The 15,389-nt window shown below is 42.7% G+C and overlaps 1 protein-coding gene across 4 annotated transcripts in view; it reads right to left on the reverse strand.

The window, feature by feature from the left end:
* Positions 1–745: 745 nt before the first annotated feature.
* Positions 746–15,389, reverse strand: part of dysf (dysferlin, limb girdle muscular dystrophy 2B (autosomal recessive)) — a 133,854-nt gene continuing 119,210 nt past the window's right edge. For all 4 annotated transcript variants that reach the window (XM_030075602.1, XM_030075600.1, XM_030075603.1 and 1 more), the window contains 7 exons: positions 15,295–15,389; positions 13,342–13,483; positions 8,101–8,200; positions 4,673–4,845; positions 3,158–3,267; positions 2,860–3,007; positions 746–2,024 (listed from right to left, as the gene is read on the reverse strand). The exon at positions 15,295–15,389 is cut by the window's right edge and continues 1 nt beyond it. In XM_030075602.1, coding sequence (XP_029931462.1) covers positions 1,968–2,024; positions 2,860–3,007; positions 3,158–3,267; positions 4,673–4,845; positions 8,101–8,200; positions 13,342–13,483; positions 15,295–15,389 — 825 coding nt within the window. In that variant the 3' untranslated portion in view covers positions 746–1,967. The remainder of the gene's footprint in view (positions 2,025–2,859; positions 3,008–3,157; positions 3,268–4,672; positions 4,846–8,100; positions 8,201–13,341; positions 13,484–15,294) is intronic.

The raw sequence follows: 15,389 nt of genomic DNA on the forward strand, positions 1-15,389 counted from the left end.
AGGAAAAAGAGGAGGAAGATTAAGAATAAATAAGAGGAAGAAGAGGAAGAACAGAAGGAGGAAGAAGAACAGAAAGAGGAGCAGGAGGAAGAAGAAGACGAAGAACAGAAAGAGGAAGAGGAGGAGGAGCAACAAGAGGACAACAGAGAAAAGGAGGAAGAGGAGAAGAGCGGTTACCGATGACAACGGAGGAAACGGCGCCATGTTGGAGGAATGAGGACAGAGTCTGAGTGCTGCGTTCAGGCGTCACGTAAACAACAACAGCCTCAGGTTATTTGTTTGTTTGTTTGTTTGTTTGTTTTCTTTTGGAAACGGAGCGTTCAAAAGCAGTCAACTTACACTATAAAGATGACATTTCCAACGGCATTTGAAGGCAGCACGTGTGGCACTGACATATGGGGAATTTACAAAGAGCATCGTGGGAGGTTTAAGTTCCCAGTCAAGGTGGGAAAACACAAACTTCACACTCAATAATAATTCAACTTTTGCTTCACTTTTTAAATCAGATGCTGCTGAATTATCATGGAGATGATTCTCCAGGATTTTTCAAGGACATATCCAATGACTTATGCAAATTGCTAATGAACAAAGAGGCCAAACGGCTCAAAATTTCACTTCAAAATTACAAAGCAGTGTTGATCTTGGACTTGTTTTTGACCTGTTTGGGCTTCCATACACACGTGAAATTGTGCAACATGAGCTGATAGATAACATTTGAATATTTTATCCCTGCCAAACTTTATCATTTTCAGTGATCTTGTGAATATTTCTGGGAGATTTTATCCTTTTTTTTTTTTTTTTTTTTTTAAATATTCCAGGTGTTTTCCTCGACTGGAAAACGAATCTATAAATTTCCAAGTTTTCAAGGTTTTTCAGGAAGTGGCAGAAGGTGGAAGTAGGAAACAAGTTTCTGAAGTGCTGAAACCACAGAAACCTCCCACCGTCTCGGCTTTATTCACCACTTAGCCGTTTATGAGCATTCAAATTAATGTCTCAACATTTCCAACGACACTTGAATGCAGCATCAGCGTGCACCTCTTTCAGAATAAAAGCCACAGTGAGCTGTGAGAGGCCGAGATTCATAATCGATGTCAACTATTTTACAGTGAAACAGGTTTTTAAATGACATCCTGCTCAGACAGCTGACGCCTCTCACCTCCGCCTGACCCGCCCTCTCCTCCTCCTCCTCCTCCTCCTCCTCCTCCTCCTCGCGGCTCTGCAGGAGGTCGCAGCGGGAGGAGGCGATAACGTTTCCACCTTTGATTCGGCGCTCGCTCCTCCAACATGGCGAGAGGAGGGAGGGGCGGAGAGCGGGATTAAACGGAAAGAGAGATTAAAGGGGCGACGGAGGAATGAAAGAGAATAAGCGAGGAGGGTTCAGGTTCAGGGCCGGGGCGGCACACACACACACACACACACACACACACACACACACACACACATATGATGGGACACACACAGACTAACGTATGCAGATGACACAAGCTGGGCTTTGATAACAAATTTAGATATGAGCACAGTGGAGTAATGCAGCGATTACAGCGGTAACACACACACACACACACACACACACACACACACACACACACACATCTCACCCCACGGTATAAAACAGTGTAAACTCTATCTGGAGCGCACGGCGTCAGACTGAGTTCAGGAGTTCACCACAGTTCACAGTTTTGGGCTTTTGGAAGAACGACCGATTGGATGAATTTATTTCCAAACTGAAAACAAAAAAAAACCAAACAAACAAACAAACAAACAAATAAAAAAAAACAATAAAAGTGACATGAAATGCACTACGTTGAAATTCAGCTGTGATTTCTCCCTGCATTGTTCTTCAGAGGTTCAGTGATCAAACCTGATCTGTCGTCAGTGTTTAACACTTTTCTCTCTCTCTTTCATGATTTCCTTCCTTCTTTATTTCTTTTTTCTTTCTTTCCTTTCTTCTTTCTTTCTTTCTCTCCTCACGCCGCTCCCTTGGGTGGTCCGAAAGGGCTGACCATCCTCATGGCAACGTAGTTCTGAATGACAAATGAAAAAGAATGGATTTAATCATCATCATCATCATCATCATCATCATCATCTCTTTCATTCACTCTCTCTCTCCTGTTCTTTCTCCTCCACATCTTCTTGATTTCAAGATTCAAGATTCAAGATTCAAGATTTATTCGTCACATGCATGAATGTACAGGTACAGCAGCAGTGAAATGTAACTGCAACAACTCCAGCACTGTGCAAGTAAAAAATAAAAATAAAAATAAAAATAATAATAATAATAACGATAATAAAATAAAATAAAATAAAATAAAAATAAATGTATACAATATACAACAATATACAAAAAGATTTGATTGATTTCATGGAGTCACGCTGGAAAAAGACTGTAAAAATGCTCTGGTTGATGTGTTTCTGAGAGAGGAAATGGCTTTTCAGCGAGTGCCATGTAAGAAACACACCAGGTTGTCTCCTATTTTCTTTATTTTTTTGTTTTTGTCACCGGAGAACGAGCACCTTTACCGGCCACTTTTTGCCAGAATCAAAATTTTCCGCCGAAGCGAAGCCCTGCAGCATCTGCTGTTGTTCCATGTGACCAAAATCGCGGAGTGTGCCTTTAATCGTTAATTTGCAAAATCTGTTTCCACTGGAGTTTAATGAAAAGTCCTTTCATGCCACAAAACGTGCCACAAATCCAACTCAAGTGAGAAAGTTTTTGCAAATGTTTCCTTCTTTTTTTAAAAAAATTTGTTTATCCAGTCACTTTTTTTTCTCAAATGAAACTTCAAATTGAGGCTTGATGGAAACACAGCTTCACACACACACACACACACACACACACACACACACATTCACACGTACCGGGAAGGAGTAGAGGAAGACGCCGATGAAGAGTAAGATGAAGAAGAGGACGATGAAGAGGATGATGAGCCACTTGAACCTCCGCCACACGATGAACTTCCAGGTCTTCCAGGGAGAGTTGAACCACAGGAAGGAGGTTTCTGGACGCCTGTGGAGGGGGGGGGGGGGGGGGGGGGGGGGGGGGGGGGGGGGGGGGGGACACGAGGAGGAGATCAGGAGTGGAGGAGGTGTGTGTGTGTGAGTGTGTGTGTGTGTGTGTGTGTGTCTGTGTGTGTGTGATAGAGAGAGAGAGACTCACTGTGGCTCCTCCAGGTGAGGGTTCATGTTGGGCTCATCTCTCCCCAGGCCGGCCGGTCTCTCCTCCTGCTCCTGCTCCGACACGATCTCCAGGGACATCTCCACCTTGCCCTGCAGGGGGCGCCAGCGGGTCGCACAGTTTGAAACCAAAAAAAAAACCCACCTTGTTTCTCTCTCCAATCACATCTTTACGACAGACCGTCCACACTGACCTATCTGCATGGGTTGCTATGGTAACGGCGTAGGGGTCAGTGACTAAATGCGTAGGTGATGCAAAGGTATCTGGATATGACAGAAAACGGATTTGGCTTGGCATTCTTTTTTTTTTTTTTTTTTTGGATCAAAATTTTATTTTCATTTTCAATTTGAATAACAAAGGGAGCATGAGCAAATAATACAGAGGCACCAGGAGATAAAATAAAAAATAAAAAATAAAAATAAATAAATACATTTAAAAAACCAGAGGAAATTAATAATAATAATAATAATAATAATAAATTAATTAATCAATTTTAAAAAAGCAAGGGCATTGAGAAAAAATTCAAGAACAAGGTAGAGAATTAAGAATAAAGCTAATCCATAATTAATAGGGGTGGTTGGCACTCTGGCATTCTGAACAAGGCCTGAGTGGCTGTGTGAGGCTGCTGGACTTTATAGGGTGAAATCAGTATAAAAAAAAAAAAAATCAAGGATTTCTTCCATAAACTAAATAACTATCACAATATCACTCATGTCTTTTATTGAGCTGATGCCAGCCAACATGTGTCCACGCCAGGTAAGCTAGTGTGAAAAATCAATCAATGGGGCTGAAATAAAGTATTCTCAAAAAGTATTCTCAGAAATTTCTAAAAATCATATTGCATTGATGTTATTTATTTATTTATTTTATTTCATTCATTGAAAAACAAAATAAAAAACAATACACTATAAACACAACATTCCCAAATCTCCAATGAAAGAGAGCAGAAAGAAGAATCATATAATCTTAATAATCTTGATGATAGAATCGGGTTTCAATCGTGCATGTTTTTGATCATATGCATATTGTTTTTGTTTATTATTTTAAACGACACATTCTGCTTGATTCAGTCATTGTACTGTGAGTCACACTGAACTTCAATCATGAACAGATTTCCCCTCTAATCTGAGTCATAAAATGTGAGCAGCGACGAAGAGGCTGATTGGGGCCGACAGTCGTGTAAATGATAGTCTGTTTTTGCAGCCATTAGACGGCGAAAAGGAAGGATACCAGCAAAATGAAAATTAAAATCACATGCCTGACTTAGTCATCTGTGATTATAACTGGATATGCAGAGCTATACCTCCTTTTTGCTCACACAGGAATCAGAAATAATGTGGTGATGATTTATTGAGGTTAGAGCGCCACCTGTCGCACCTTTAATTGACACTGCTCCCTTTTCTTCTACGAGATGGAGAGAAAACTGAAAACAACAACAACCATATATGTCTGTGTATGTGTGTGTGCATGCATCAGAGCGTGTGTGTGTGCACTCACAGCGATGATCCTCTCTCCGTTGCGCTCGTACGTGCACGGCCACCAGCCTTTGACGGTCTTCTGTTCGAACAGAGACACGAGTTTCTCGGCCGGCTGGCTCAGCAGCTCCAGGCCGCACTTCTCTGGAGACTTGGCCGGACGCAGCATGTGGTTCAGATCCATGTCCAGGTGACCTGCACACACAGTTACACACACATTTACACACACGTTTACCTGGCTGCTCTTTAGCCGACGATCCAGAGTAACTCACAATCAGTGTTGACAAATAAGTTAAGTTTTCGGTATTTTAGTGCTGTCTGTTCTGGGCGGCTTCCTGTACAGTGCTGGAGTTTACGTGGCGACGCTGAAGGCAACACGTAGGCTATTTCAGGCGGGAAATGTAAGGTAACGATGGAGGACAAGCAAAATGTCGGGCTCGGGTCGTGTTTGTACATCAAAACAAGAATGCCTGTCGGGTTCGGACAAAAATATGCGTCCCGATCTGCACTCTAACGCCGACTAGGGATGCTAACCGGTCGCCGCTTGACCGTTTGAACTTTAACCGAATAATCTTGTCGGTTAATTTTAAGGCCAAACGTGTCGTCGCCGACACAAATGCGCATGTCATATTGTAAATACCGTAACTTCCGTAAAGTTTGCTCTATCGAAAAAATTCCAACTGTTCCTGAAAGCTGAGAAGTTGTTCATGAACCCACATACAGTTTAATACGGTAAACATGGCGGCAGGATGCTCTGCCGGGCTTGGATTATGTCACTACGCACAGAGCACAGCTCGGTAGAGACAGACGGGAGAAACGAGCCAAGCTTATGGTGATCACATAGAGTTTTGAACAAAGTTTGTCATGCAAGTCTGCAAGAGTCATAAAACCACCAAGCAGACTCATCGAGGAGTCTGGAGACAATATTTTTCCCGAGGAGAGAGAGATTTCTTCTACACCACGGTAAGCAACATGCGTAAATTACGTAATGTTAGTAGGATATCATGTAGGCTATGTACAATAGTTGACTTGGAATTGGTTTTGGGCCTGCTGAGGGGAGATCCGTGGTATATAATGGACACGGTCGCGTTCTTGACTGTCTGTAAACTTTACAGACAGTCTGTAAACTTTACAGACGGTCAAATAATATTCTCGGTTAACTGAAATAAACCGATTAATGAGGCCCGGTGGTCGACCAAGAAAATGTTCCATTTTCGTCATCCCTAACGCCGACTACCCCAGTTCTTCTTCTGTTTATTCCAAACAAGCCAGGAAATGTAAAGCACAGAACTTCCTGTAGAAAGAGCTGCCGGACACTGACATTTTCCAGACAATGGAAAAAACTTTATGAACCGGATACTGGCGCTGTGTTACTGCAGTCAGCAATAACGAGCAGCTAACTGACATTTAGTCATGAGGAATTTGACTTGAAGGTGAAAAAGGATCAAAAGCAAAGACAGAAAGAGACAGAAAAAAACAAGTTTGGTCTCAAAATTTCGGGAGCCGCTCATATGGGAGGATGCAAAATTTAGAAATCAGACCTGCAAAAGCCGGCACGGTCAAAAAAACAAAAAAACAAAAAAACAAAACCCACAATCAATCAAACCATTGACAGAAAAATGATCATAATTGATTGCTTTAATCATTTATCAAGTAAAAATGCCAACATTTACTTTTTCCATCTTCAGTGCAATGCTAAGATTGTCTTTCTTTTCTCTGTTCATATGATTATAAAATTAATACTTTGGGTTTTTGATAGATAGATAGATAGATAGATAGATAGATAGATAGATAGATATACTTTATTGATCCCAAACTGGGAAATTCTTTTTGTTTGCTGATTGGATTATAGAAGACATTTGAAGACATTAAATTGGACTCTGATGACTTCCCATGTGGCTTTTGGCTTTATTCTTAACACTTTATGCACAAAATGATTAAGAAATGAGTCTAAAAAGTGGCTGACATTAACTGACAATGAAAATCAGCATCAGTGGCGGCCCTGCTTCAGCCCATCGCCGTTTGCTGGCTGCGATTTGCCTTCTGAACGGCTGAACTTGAAGCTTATTTTTGTCGAAATCCAGTAGCAACGTTACAGATTAGCGGCGGCGCAGCTGTGAGGTGTAGATTAGGCTCGGCGTGGGTGCGTGGCCGTGCAGTTTCCATCGGTGTTTGGAGCCACCAGGACAGGAGATGGAAGCGTTTCTGCAGGCGGGATCAGGAGTGTTGCAGTTTGACCGCAGGAAAATATCTCCTGCCCGACCCCCGCACCATACGGCGAGATTAACAGTCGGCCGGCCGAGCTGAAGACAGGCAGGCGCGGAAAAAATGCTTTGAGGCGGCCACACACCCGGCACGAGCCAGAGTCACCGCAGTGTGTGTGTGTGCGACGCGAACAACGAGGGGAACGTAAAAACTGAGAGGGACGTAAAACTTGCGAGACAGGGGAAAAAGATCAAAGTCTGGATTCCTCATTTCGAGACAAACAATCCAGAGATTATCATCCTGCCTTTACTGGTGGACGGAAAATTCATGGAAGGAAACCGGAGAGGAGCGGCGGTGGATCGTTTCGGGGTAAAGGTAGGGCTACAAGGGAAACGGCAGGATTTTGATTTCTCCCTTTTGTCCCTGTGAGAGCGGCCGGCACAGTGGAAGTGGAAGAACGGCGGTAATTGTGAAGATAAACGAACAATATCAGGATAAATGAATTATATTAATGTAATTATGATGTGGTGCGTCACTGGGGCCCACAGAGAAAGGAGCCTTTTCTCTCACCGCATCAGCAGGAAGGTCAAAGGTCAAAAGAGTGGAAAGTGGAATATTTTATGACACAGAAATGATCTGCATAAATCTGTTTATTATGCCTTCGAGTGATGGAGTGATTATTTTCATTTTCAGTCGTTTAGTTTTCCGATATCAAAAACTGTGACAATGCTGATCACAGTTTATCAGTTCAGTCATTTTTAAGTCTGATTCATCAACCGATCAGTCTAAATAATGTCTTTAAGAGTCAATAAAGGTCTCTTTTTTTTTTTTTTTTAGCGAAAAAGTGACGCTTGAAGATCTCAGCATCTGGTCTTTCTGCTCGCCAAGTTATGATCCTTATCAAGTAATCAATCAGCTAATCCATCAATCAAGTGTTGGTGGATTAAGTCTGCCTGTTGGTTGTGTTTGTGCACCAGAAGTGGTTATTGTCTTAGGATGAAAGCTTGAGATACGGCCGATATAAGACACAAACAAACAATAATGAGAGAATTTACGATTACTGATGAATTTCTGAGAAGACAGCAGGCAGCCCAAAGAGTAAGAATATTTAAAAAATCTGTATTCCCTGTATCTCAGGAAAGCATTGTAAATTGCTCTGGATGAAAGAATCCAAATAAACGGCCTAGATGCTCAAACACACACACACACACACACACAAAGTTCGTCACAGTGTGTGTGTTTTACCAAGGTAGTCGTCGAAGGAGAACTTGTCGTTGTCCCAGATCTGGATGGTGAGTTTAGGAGGAAGCTTCGTCTCAGCCTTATCCAAACTCCAGAAGTGCTCCTGTAGGAAAGAGAGAGAAAAAAAAGAAAGAAAGAAAGAAAGAAAGAAAAAAAGAAAGAAAGAAATGAACTCATACCTGTAAATCCAGTCTTTGTCAAATTACGCTGTGCATTATATCTGACCTTTCATGACAAAAAGTTGTCCAAGGGTTTCTGATATTCATAACTGTGTTTATGCAAGTTCATGCAAAAAGCTAAATCTCAGAAAAAACAGCCGTCACTCATCACTTCATGTTTGTTGAATCAATACAGAACTCAAACCACATGTTTCTAAGTGTGTCCTACCAAAGCGCCTCACATTCCAACAGCAGGTGGCGCTATAACAGAAGCCACAGTCATGTGCGATTTATTGTGTAAAGTGTGGATATGATTAACAATAAGGGCCGTGGTTTATAAACATAAACAGTCATTTTCACTGCTTTCCAAACTTCAGCACACGATCAAAATGACACCGCAGGTCCTGCAGAGCTGAACGTTTCACGGCACGTCCACTGAGGTGTGAAAAATGTTTTTCAATCAGTTCAGAAGTCCATCACAATGTATACATCTATGCACACGGTTTTTTGCACATTAGGAACTTAGATCTCTAGTGTCATCTTTTATTCTTTATTTTTTATTTATGTAATCTTGTAATCTGTGGATACTGTTGAAAACTGTGAATTTCCTTCGGGATGAATAAAGTATCTATCTATCTATCTATCTATCACTTTATAGTTTTCAAAATGTGCAAAATCAGTGAACTTCTAACTCTCCTAAAATTCAAATTCATTCGAAAACACCCAAATTTAACAGAGACTCTTTAGAGGCCGGACATGACAGGTTTCAAACATGGTTCAGAAACAGTGGAGCCACAGTCACATTGAATATACACACAAACACACACACACACACATCATATGTGTATTTATGCTCATAGATACTACATAGATGTAGATACAGATATAGACAGATATATTCCTTCATATTTAGTTATAAGATGCAGCGTCTGTAACAGGACTGATAACCGTTGGTTTGCATTTCTGTTTTTCCATTTTGTTGTGGTTGTCTTAAACACTGCCGGGCAAGTTTTTTGTGCCTTAAATCGTTGGCGATTGGCAGACCGTGTTCCTGTTGACCGCTGTTCGGTCAGCTAGCTGCTCGCTGGCACGGTGACGGCTGATTTATGCTCACTCCGGTGTCCACGGCCCGAGCGGACGCCGTATCGGATAAACAGATGACGACGAGTTAAAGTGCCATTTCTTCTGTTTCAACCACACCAAGCCATGAATTGCTGAGCCGTCAGCACCGTGGATGCAGCTCGGAGCATAAATCAGCCTCCAGCCACAGCAGCGACCGCAGGGGCCACCTCTGTGAGACCTGCCGCTCGGTGCGGACGCGGCATCGCTAAATCTGCCCGTTCGCTGGAAGGTGAGAGTCAAGAGGGGAGGAGAGGAAAGAGGGCAGGAGACGGCCGCTCCTCTCCTGGAGTCGCACCTTGACGACACATCTGCCGCTACAGCACCACTTCCACACTGAGGTGCGTGTGTGTGTGTGTGTGTGTTTGTGTGCACAGACACGCTCGCTGCACGAGTGTGTGTCTGCACGCGTGTGTGTTTGTGTAGCTATTATCACGTCTGGTGAGCTGACACCAAACTGCCAGACAGTATCTTATCCTGTGTCAGCGCCGTGCTAATGGGCTCGGCGGTGCAGCTGGCACCCGGCCGCCGCTCCTCTTTCCATTCCCTCAGCGCCGCGCTCGCTCTTGTTTATGCTGATACAAAAACAAGACTTTTCACAGGTGATTTCAAACACAGCCCTGGTGATCTGGTGTTAATCTGCAGCAGAAGTCTGTACGTCGCCACCGCACAGCAACAATATTGAGCAGGTTGATTTGCTGATGCCAAGTGGAAGACAGACGGAGTCACGCAGATTTAAACTCAACTTCGATATTAGAGGTTGCACTCCCTATTACTCAAGCCCCTTTCAATTTAATTATTCCTAATTTTGCAGGAATAATAATGGTGATGTGTGATGATTTTTGCTGAAAGAAGATTTTTATTTATTTATTTATTTATTTAATATATATATACATTTTTATTTTCTTTTTCTTATATTTATCTTTTTTGTGTGTAATTTATTATTTTATTTTATTTTATATTAATTTTTTTTTGGTTAGATTTTACTTTTTGTATAATGTACTATATGTGCTGTATGTTGTTGGTATGTCTTATGTTGTATGACTTAAGTGCCTGTGGAAATTTCAATAAAAAGAATTTTCCAAAAAAAAAAAAAAAGAAAAAAAGATTTAAACTCAACTTCAAGCTGCCTCGACTAACCTGACTCCGATTTTTTATCTAGTCACCAAGTCCCTATCTCTCGGTCCAGATTTTTACTGTCACTTCTGTTCGCTGCAGCTGGACTTTGAGGAAAGATCCTTTAAAAATGTGGATGTAATGTTGAGGTTGCACTTTATCACTTAGCACAATACTTTGCAGTTTATTTATTACAATAAAAGTAAAAGATTGTCATTAAATATGAAGCAGTACGTGAAAAAATCTGCTTCAGTCCAGAAGGAAAACAGATTCTGGAGTGAACATTTTCCTGATAATTAGGAAATAATGCTTTAAAAAAAAAAAAAAAAAAGAATTTCTGAAATAGCTTTACCTCTTTTTTTTTTTTTTTTTTTAACATAAAAACTATATTGCACACCTTTATGACAATTAAATTACATTAAAATGATCAAAATGCCCCATAAGGCTGTAGGAAAGTTGTCATTTTGAGTCATCTGAGTTGACATTTTCTCGTTTCATCTCGCTTCCTCTCTCTCTCTCTCTCTCTCTCTCTCTCTCTCTCTCTCTCTCTTTCTAAAAACTCACACTAATAGACTCCCAAGAGTTTAAAATGTCAGTAATATGCAGATGTTTTTGCTATGATGGCAGCGCAGAATAGTAGACTGTCTTTAAGATATGTTGTTGTTGTTTCATACAAAGAGAAAACTGTAATCTGACATTATCTCTCTCTCTCTCTCTCTCTTTTTTCTCGGGTTAAAATGATAGATGGACTCGGCTCTGCAGAGTGTGTGATGACTTCACACTGACTCTCTAAATCAGACTGAAGTCTAAATCCACACCATGCTCTCACACTTCATAACAACACACACAAACACTAAGTAAACACTACACCCTGAGTGTGTGTGTGTGTGTGTGTGTGTGTGTGTGTTCATGCATGTGTGCTGCGTGTACATTGTGCATATGTGTGTGTTACTGTATGTGTTGCAGTGCAAGCGTGTGTGCGTGTCGCGTATGTGTTGCTGAGTGAGTGTGTGTGTGTGTGTGTGTGTGTGTGTGTGTGTGTGTGTGTGTGAGAGTGGACGCTCACCGCTTGGCTCACTTTATCCATGAGTGCTGTCCAAGCACATTAAGTTATCACTCCACAGCTGTCAAAAACATGGGTGGGACGCCGCATATGAGCGCGCGTGTGTGTGTGCATGTGTGTGTGTGTGTGTGTGTGTGTGTGTGTGTGTGTGAGAGAGAGAGAGAGACTGCTATCTGCAATATCTAACCGTATCAATCAACTTCAATTTTATGGCCAGAGCGCTAAGTACAGACTCTTGTACAGTCATCTCCCTCATTCTCTCCATCCTTCTCTCTCTCTCTCTCTCTCTCTCTCTCTCTCTCTCTCTCTTTATCTGTGTTAATTTGAAAAGTTTATTTTTTTAAAGGGGAGCGGCTCTTATTTTGGGCATAATTTTTGCTGAGACTGATTGAGTGGACTAATCAAGTTCGAGGGGCACCGAGTAATATTTTTCCTGCTCCGTTGCTCTAAATGACCCTAATAAATCTGCAGGGGGCTGATAGGACTGATGATCAAACACCAGTGACTCAGTGATTACTTCACCAGCTGCTGGGATTTCTTGCTTTTCAAAAACTCACTTTTCCAGCCCGGACTCTGTTTCTGGTGCAAAAAAAAAAAAAAAAACACTCACTGTGTCAGCTGTAAAAATTTCCCGACTTTTCCAGCGCTCTCCAACGACCGAAATGTTGAATTTCCATGACCTATAAAAACATTTGACTTGACCAGAATATAAACCCACTCCCATTAAAGTTTATTCCTCTGTTTTCACTCTGCAGGCGGAGTGAGCGTAACCTTGCGCACTGATGTCTTTTGTGAATGTGGCTGCGTCGTTTACGCCGTCATTCAAAGGCAGGTCAAACGTTGGGAACTGGTCATGGCTGACGTTCGTGCGCTCAGACTACTACTACTGCTAACAAGCTTCCTAATGTTAATACCACATGTTGCAAACAGCTAATAACGACTGAATTACAATATGAATCGCTAAGGTTCAACTATGAGATTAATAAGCTGATTTGAGTAAAAACATAATACACTGTAAATCAAAATCTTTTCAAAATATTGTATTAATTTTAATGTTAATGGTGTGAACAGCTATTTGTGACTAAAAACTCAGACTTAAAATCTCTTTGATTACTGGATTTAATCCTGAGTTCAATCTCAATAAATGATGCATTGCCCCTTTAAATTTATCGGTTCTTAAGGGTTCAGTGTTGTCTGTGCTCATTGTGCTCATTTTCAGGCTTGTTTCAGTGTCTGTGTCCATTGATTTCTCTCTCTCGTCGGTAACACTTTACAATAACAGCACAACAATTAACGTTAGTTAATGTTAGTTAATGCCGTAATGGTTAATTAACTGTTAGTTAATGATTATTATGGCATTTACTAATGTTAATAATATCTACAATAACCCTTAAATAACATATAAATTAATACCTTAGCATGAACAGCATTAGTAAATGATTCTTAGACACATTAGTTAACAGTTACTTAATGTTTATTACCTGTTACTTAATGTTTATTAACTGTTACTTAATGTTTATTATCTGTTACTTAATGTTTATTACCTGTCACTTAATGTTTATTATCTGTTACTTAATGTTTATTACCTGTTACTTAATGTTTATTACCTGTTACTTAATGTTTATTATCTGTTACTTAATGTTTATTACCTGTTACTTAATGTTTATTACCTGTTACTTAATGTTTATTACGGCATTAACTGACGTTAATTGTTGTACTGTTATTGTAAAGTGTTACCCTCTCATTCCCTTCTCTCGTTCCCTTCTCTCCTCCCTCCTCGTGTCCTACCTTCTTGTCGATGACGCAGAGCTGCTCGGCCGGCAGGTAGTGGAAAGGAAACAGGAACCTGAAGTTAAAGTTGCCCTCTCCGCCCAGGGAGCGGTAGTGGACGTCCGTCTTCTGCTTGCTGTGCTCGTGTCCGTGCAGCCAGCTGGGAAGGTTTCCCAACAGAGGACAGGTGTAAGGTGGTGCTCGTGATATTAGGGTCATTCCATGTCATTTCACCAAATTTTCAGGACATCCCACGCACTTGGGTCTCAAAAAATTCACCAGTTGTTCCTTATTTATCCAATAGGCACACTGTAAAATTTTAGTTTGCTCGGATGGATACTTTTTGAGATAAGGCCAATTTAGACCATGCCATTTGTTGAAATGACATGGAATGACCCATTATTATTTACTTTTTAAAATATTTATTGTGATCCACAGCACACACACACACAGCGCAACATAAAAGACACACATGACAAGTTAATAATCAAAGAAAAGAGGGAGAATTTGAGGAAAACAGTGAAGACAAAGGGCTTTCTGTTTCCCTGGAAGACGCTGTAATGAGCGGTTTTAGTTTTTTGAGTTTTGAGTCTTTAAAGGGATGAAAAGTGCAAACACATGTCCTCGTCTGTGCCCACGGCCTTATGGGTCATCAGAGCTTCATGCAAAAACATGTTCCAGTTCAGCTCCAGTGAAACATCATTACTCCACCAGTCAAACGAGGCCCGCAGAGGCCAGTTTGTTGTAGGTGTGCTCGTTAGCTTGGCCCCGCCCCCTTCCTCCCACCACTTGTCGCTTTAGCCCCACCCCTCCTTCAAACCGCTTGTCGCTTTAACCCCGCCCCTTCTCCCACCACTTGACGCTTTAGCCCCGCCCCTCCTCCCACCACTTGTCGCTTTAGCCCCTCCCACCACTTGTCGCTTTAGCCCCGCCCCCTCCTCCAAACCACTTGTCACTTTAGCCCCGCCCCCTCCTCCAAACCACTTGCCACTTTAGCCCCACCCTTCCTTCAAACCACTTGTCGCTTTAGCCCCACCCCTCCTTCAAACCGCTTGTCGCTTTAACCCCGCCCCTTCTCCCACCACTTGACGCTTTAGCCCCGCCCCTCCTCCCACCACTTGTCGCTTTAGCCCCTCCCACCACTTGTCGCTTTAGCCCCGCCACCTCCTCCCACCACTTGTCGCTTTAGCCCCTCCCACCACTTGTCGCTTTAGCCCCACCCCTCCTCCCACCACTTGTCGCTTTAGCCCCTCCCACCACTTGTCGCTTTAGCCCCGCCCCCTCCTCCAAACCACTTGTCACTTTAGCCCCACCCCATCCTTCAAACCACTTGTCGCTTTAGCCCCACCCCCTTCTCCAAACACTTGTCGCTTTAGCCCCGCCCCCTCCTCCAAACCACTTGTCGCTTTAGCCCCACCCCTCCTTCAAACCACTTGTCGCTTTAGCCCCACCCCTCCTTCAAAACATTTGTCGCTTTAGCCCCGCCTCCTCATCCAAACCACTTGTCGCTTTAGCCCCACCCCTCCTTCAAACCACTTGTCACTTTAACCCCACCCCCTCATCCAAACCACTTGTCGCTTTAGCTCCACCCTCTCATCCAAACCACTTGTCGCTTTAGCTCCACCCCTCTTTCAAACCACTTGTCATTTTAGCCCCACCCCTTCCTCCCACCACTTGTCGCTTTAGCCCCGCCCCCTCCTTCAAACCACTTGTCACTTTAGCCCCACCCCTCCTCCAAACCACTTGTCACTTCAGCCCCGCTCCCTCCTCCCACCACTTGTCGCTTTAGCTCCACCCCTCCTTCAAACACTTGTCGTTTTAGCCCCGCCCCCTCCTCCCACAACTTGTTGCTTTAGCCCCGCCCCCTCCTCCAAACCACTTGTCGCTTTAGCTCCACCCCTCCTCAAAACCACTTGTCACTTTAGCCCCGCCCCTTCCCCTTGTCGCTTTAGCCCCGCCCCCTCCTCCTACCCCTTGACGTAGATGTCGCTCATCTTCTCCCCGCTGATGCTGACGTCGTCCAGGATGACATCACTGGTGTTCCAGATGATGCAGCGCAGGAAGAA

Source organism: Myripristis murdjan, chromosome 18 (genome assembly GCF_902150065.1).
Source record: "Myripristis murdjan chromosome 18, fMyrMur1.1, whole genome shotgun sequence".
NCBI classification, from domain to species: Eukaryota; Metazoa; Chordata; class Actinopteri; order Holocentriformes; family Holocentridae; genus Myripristis; species Myripristis murdjan.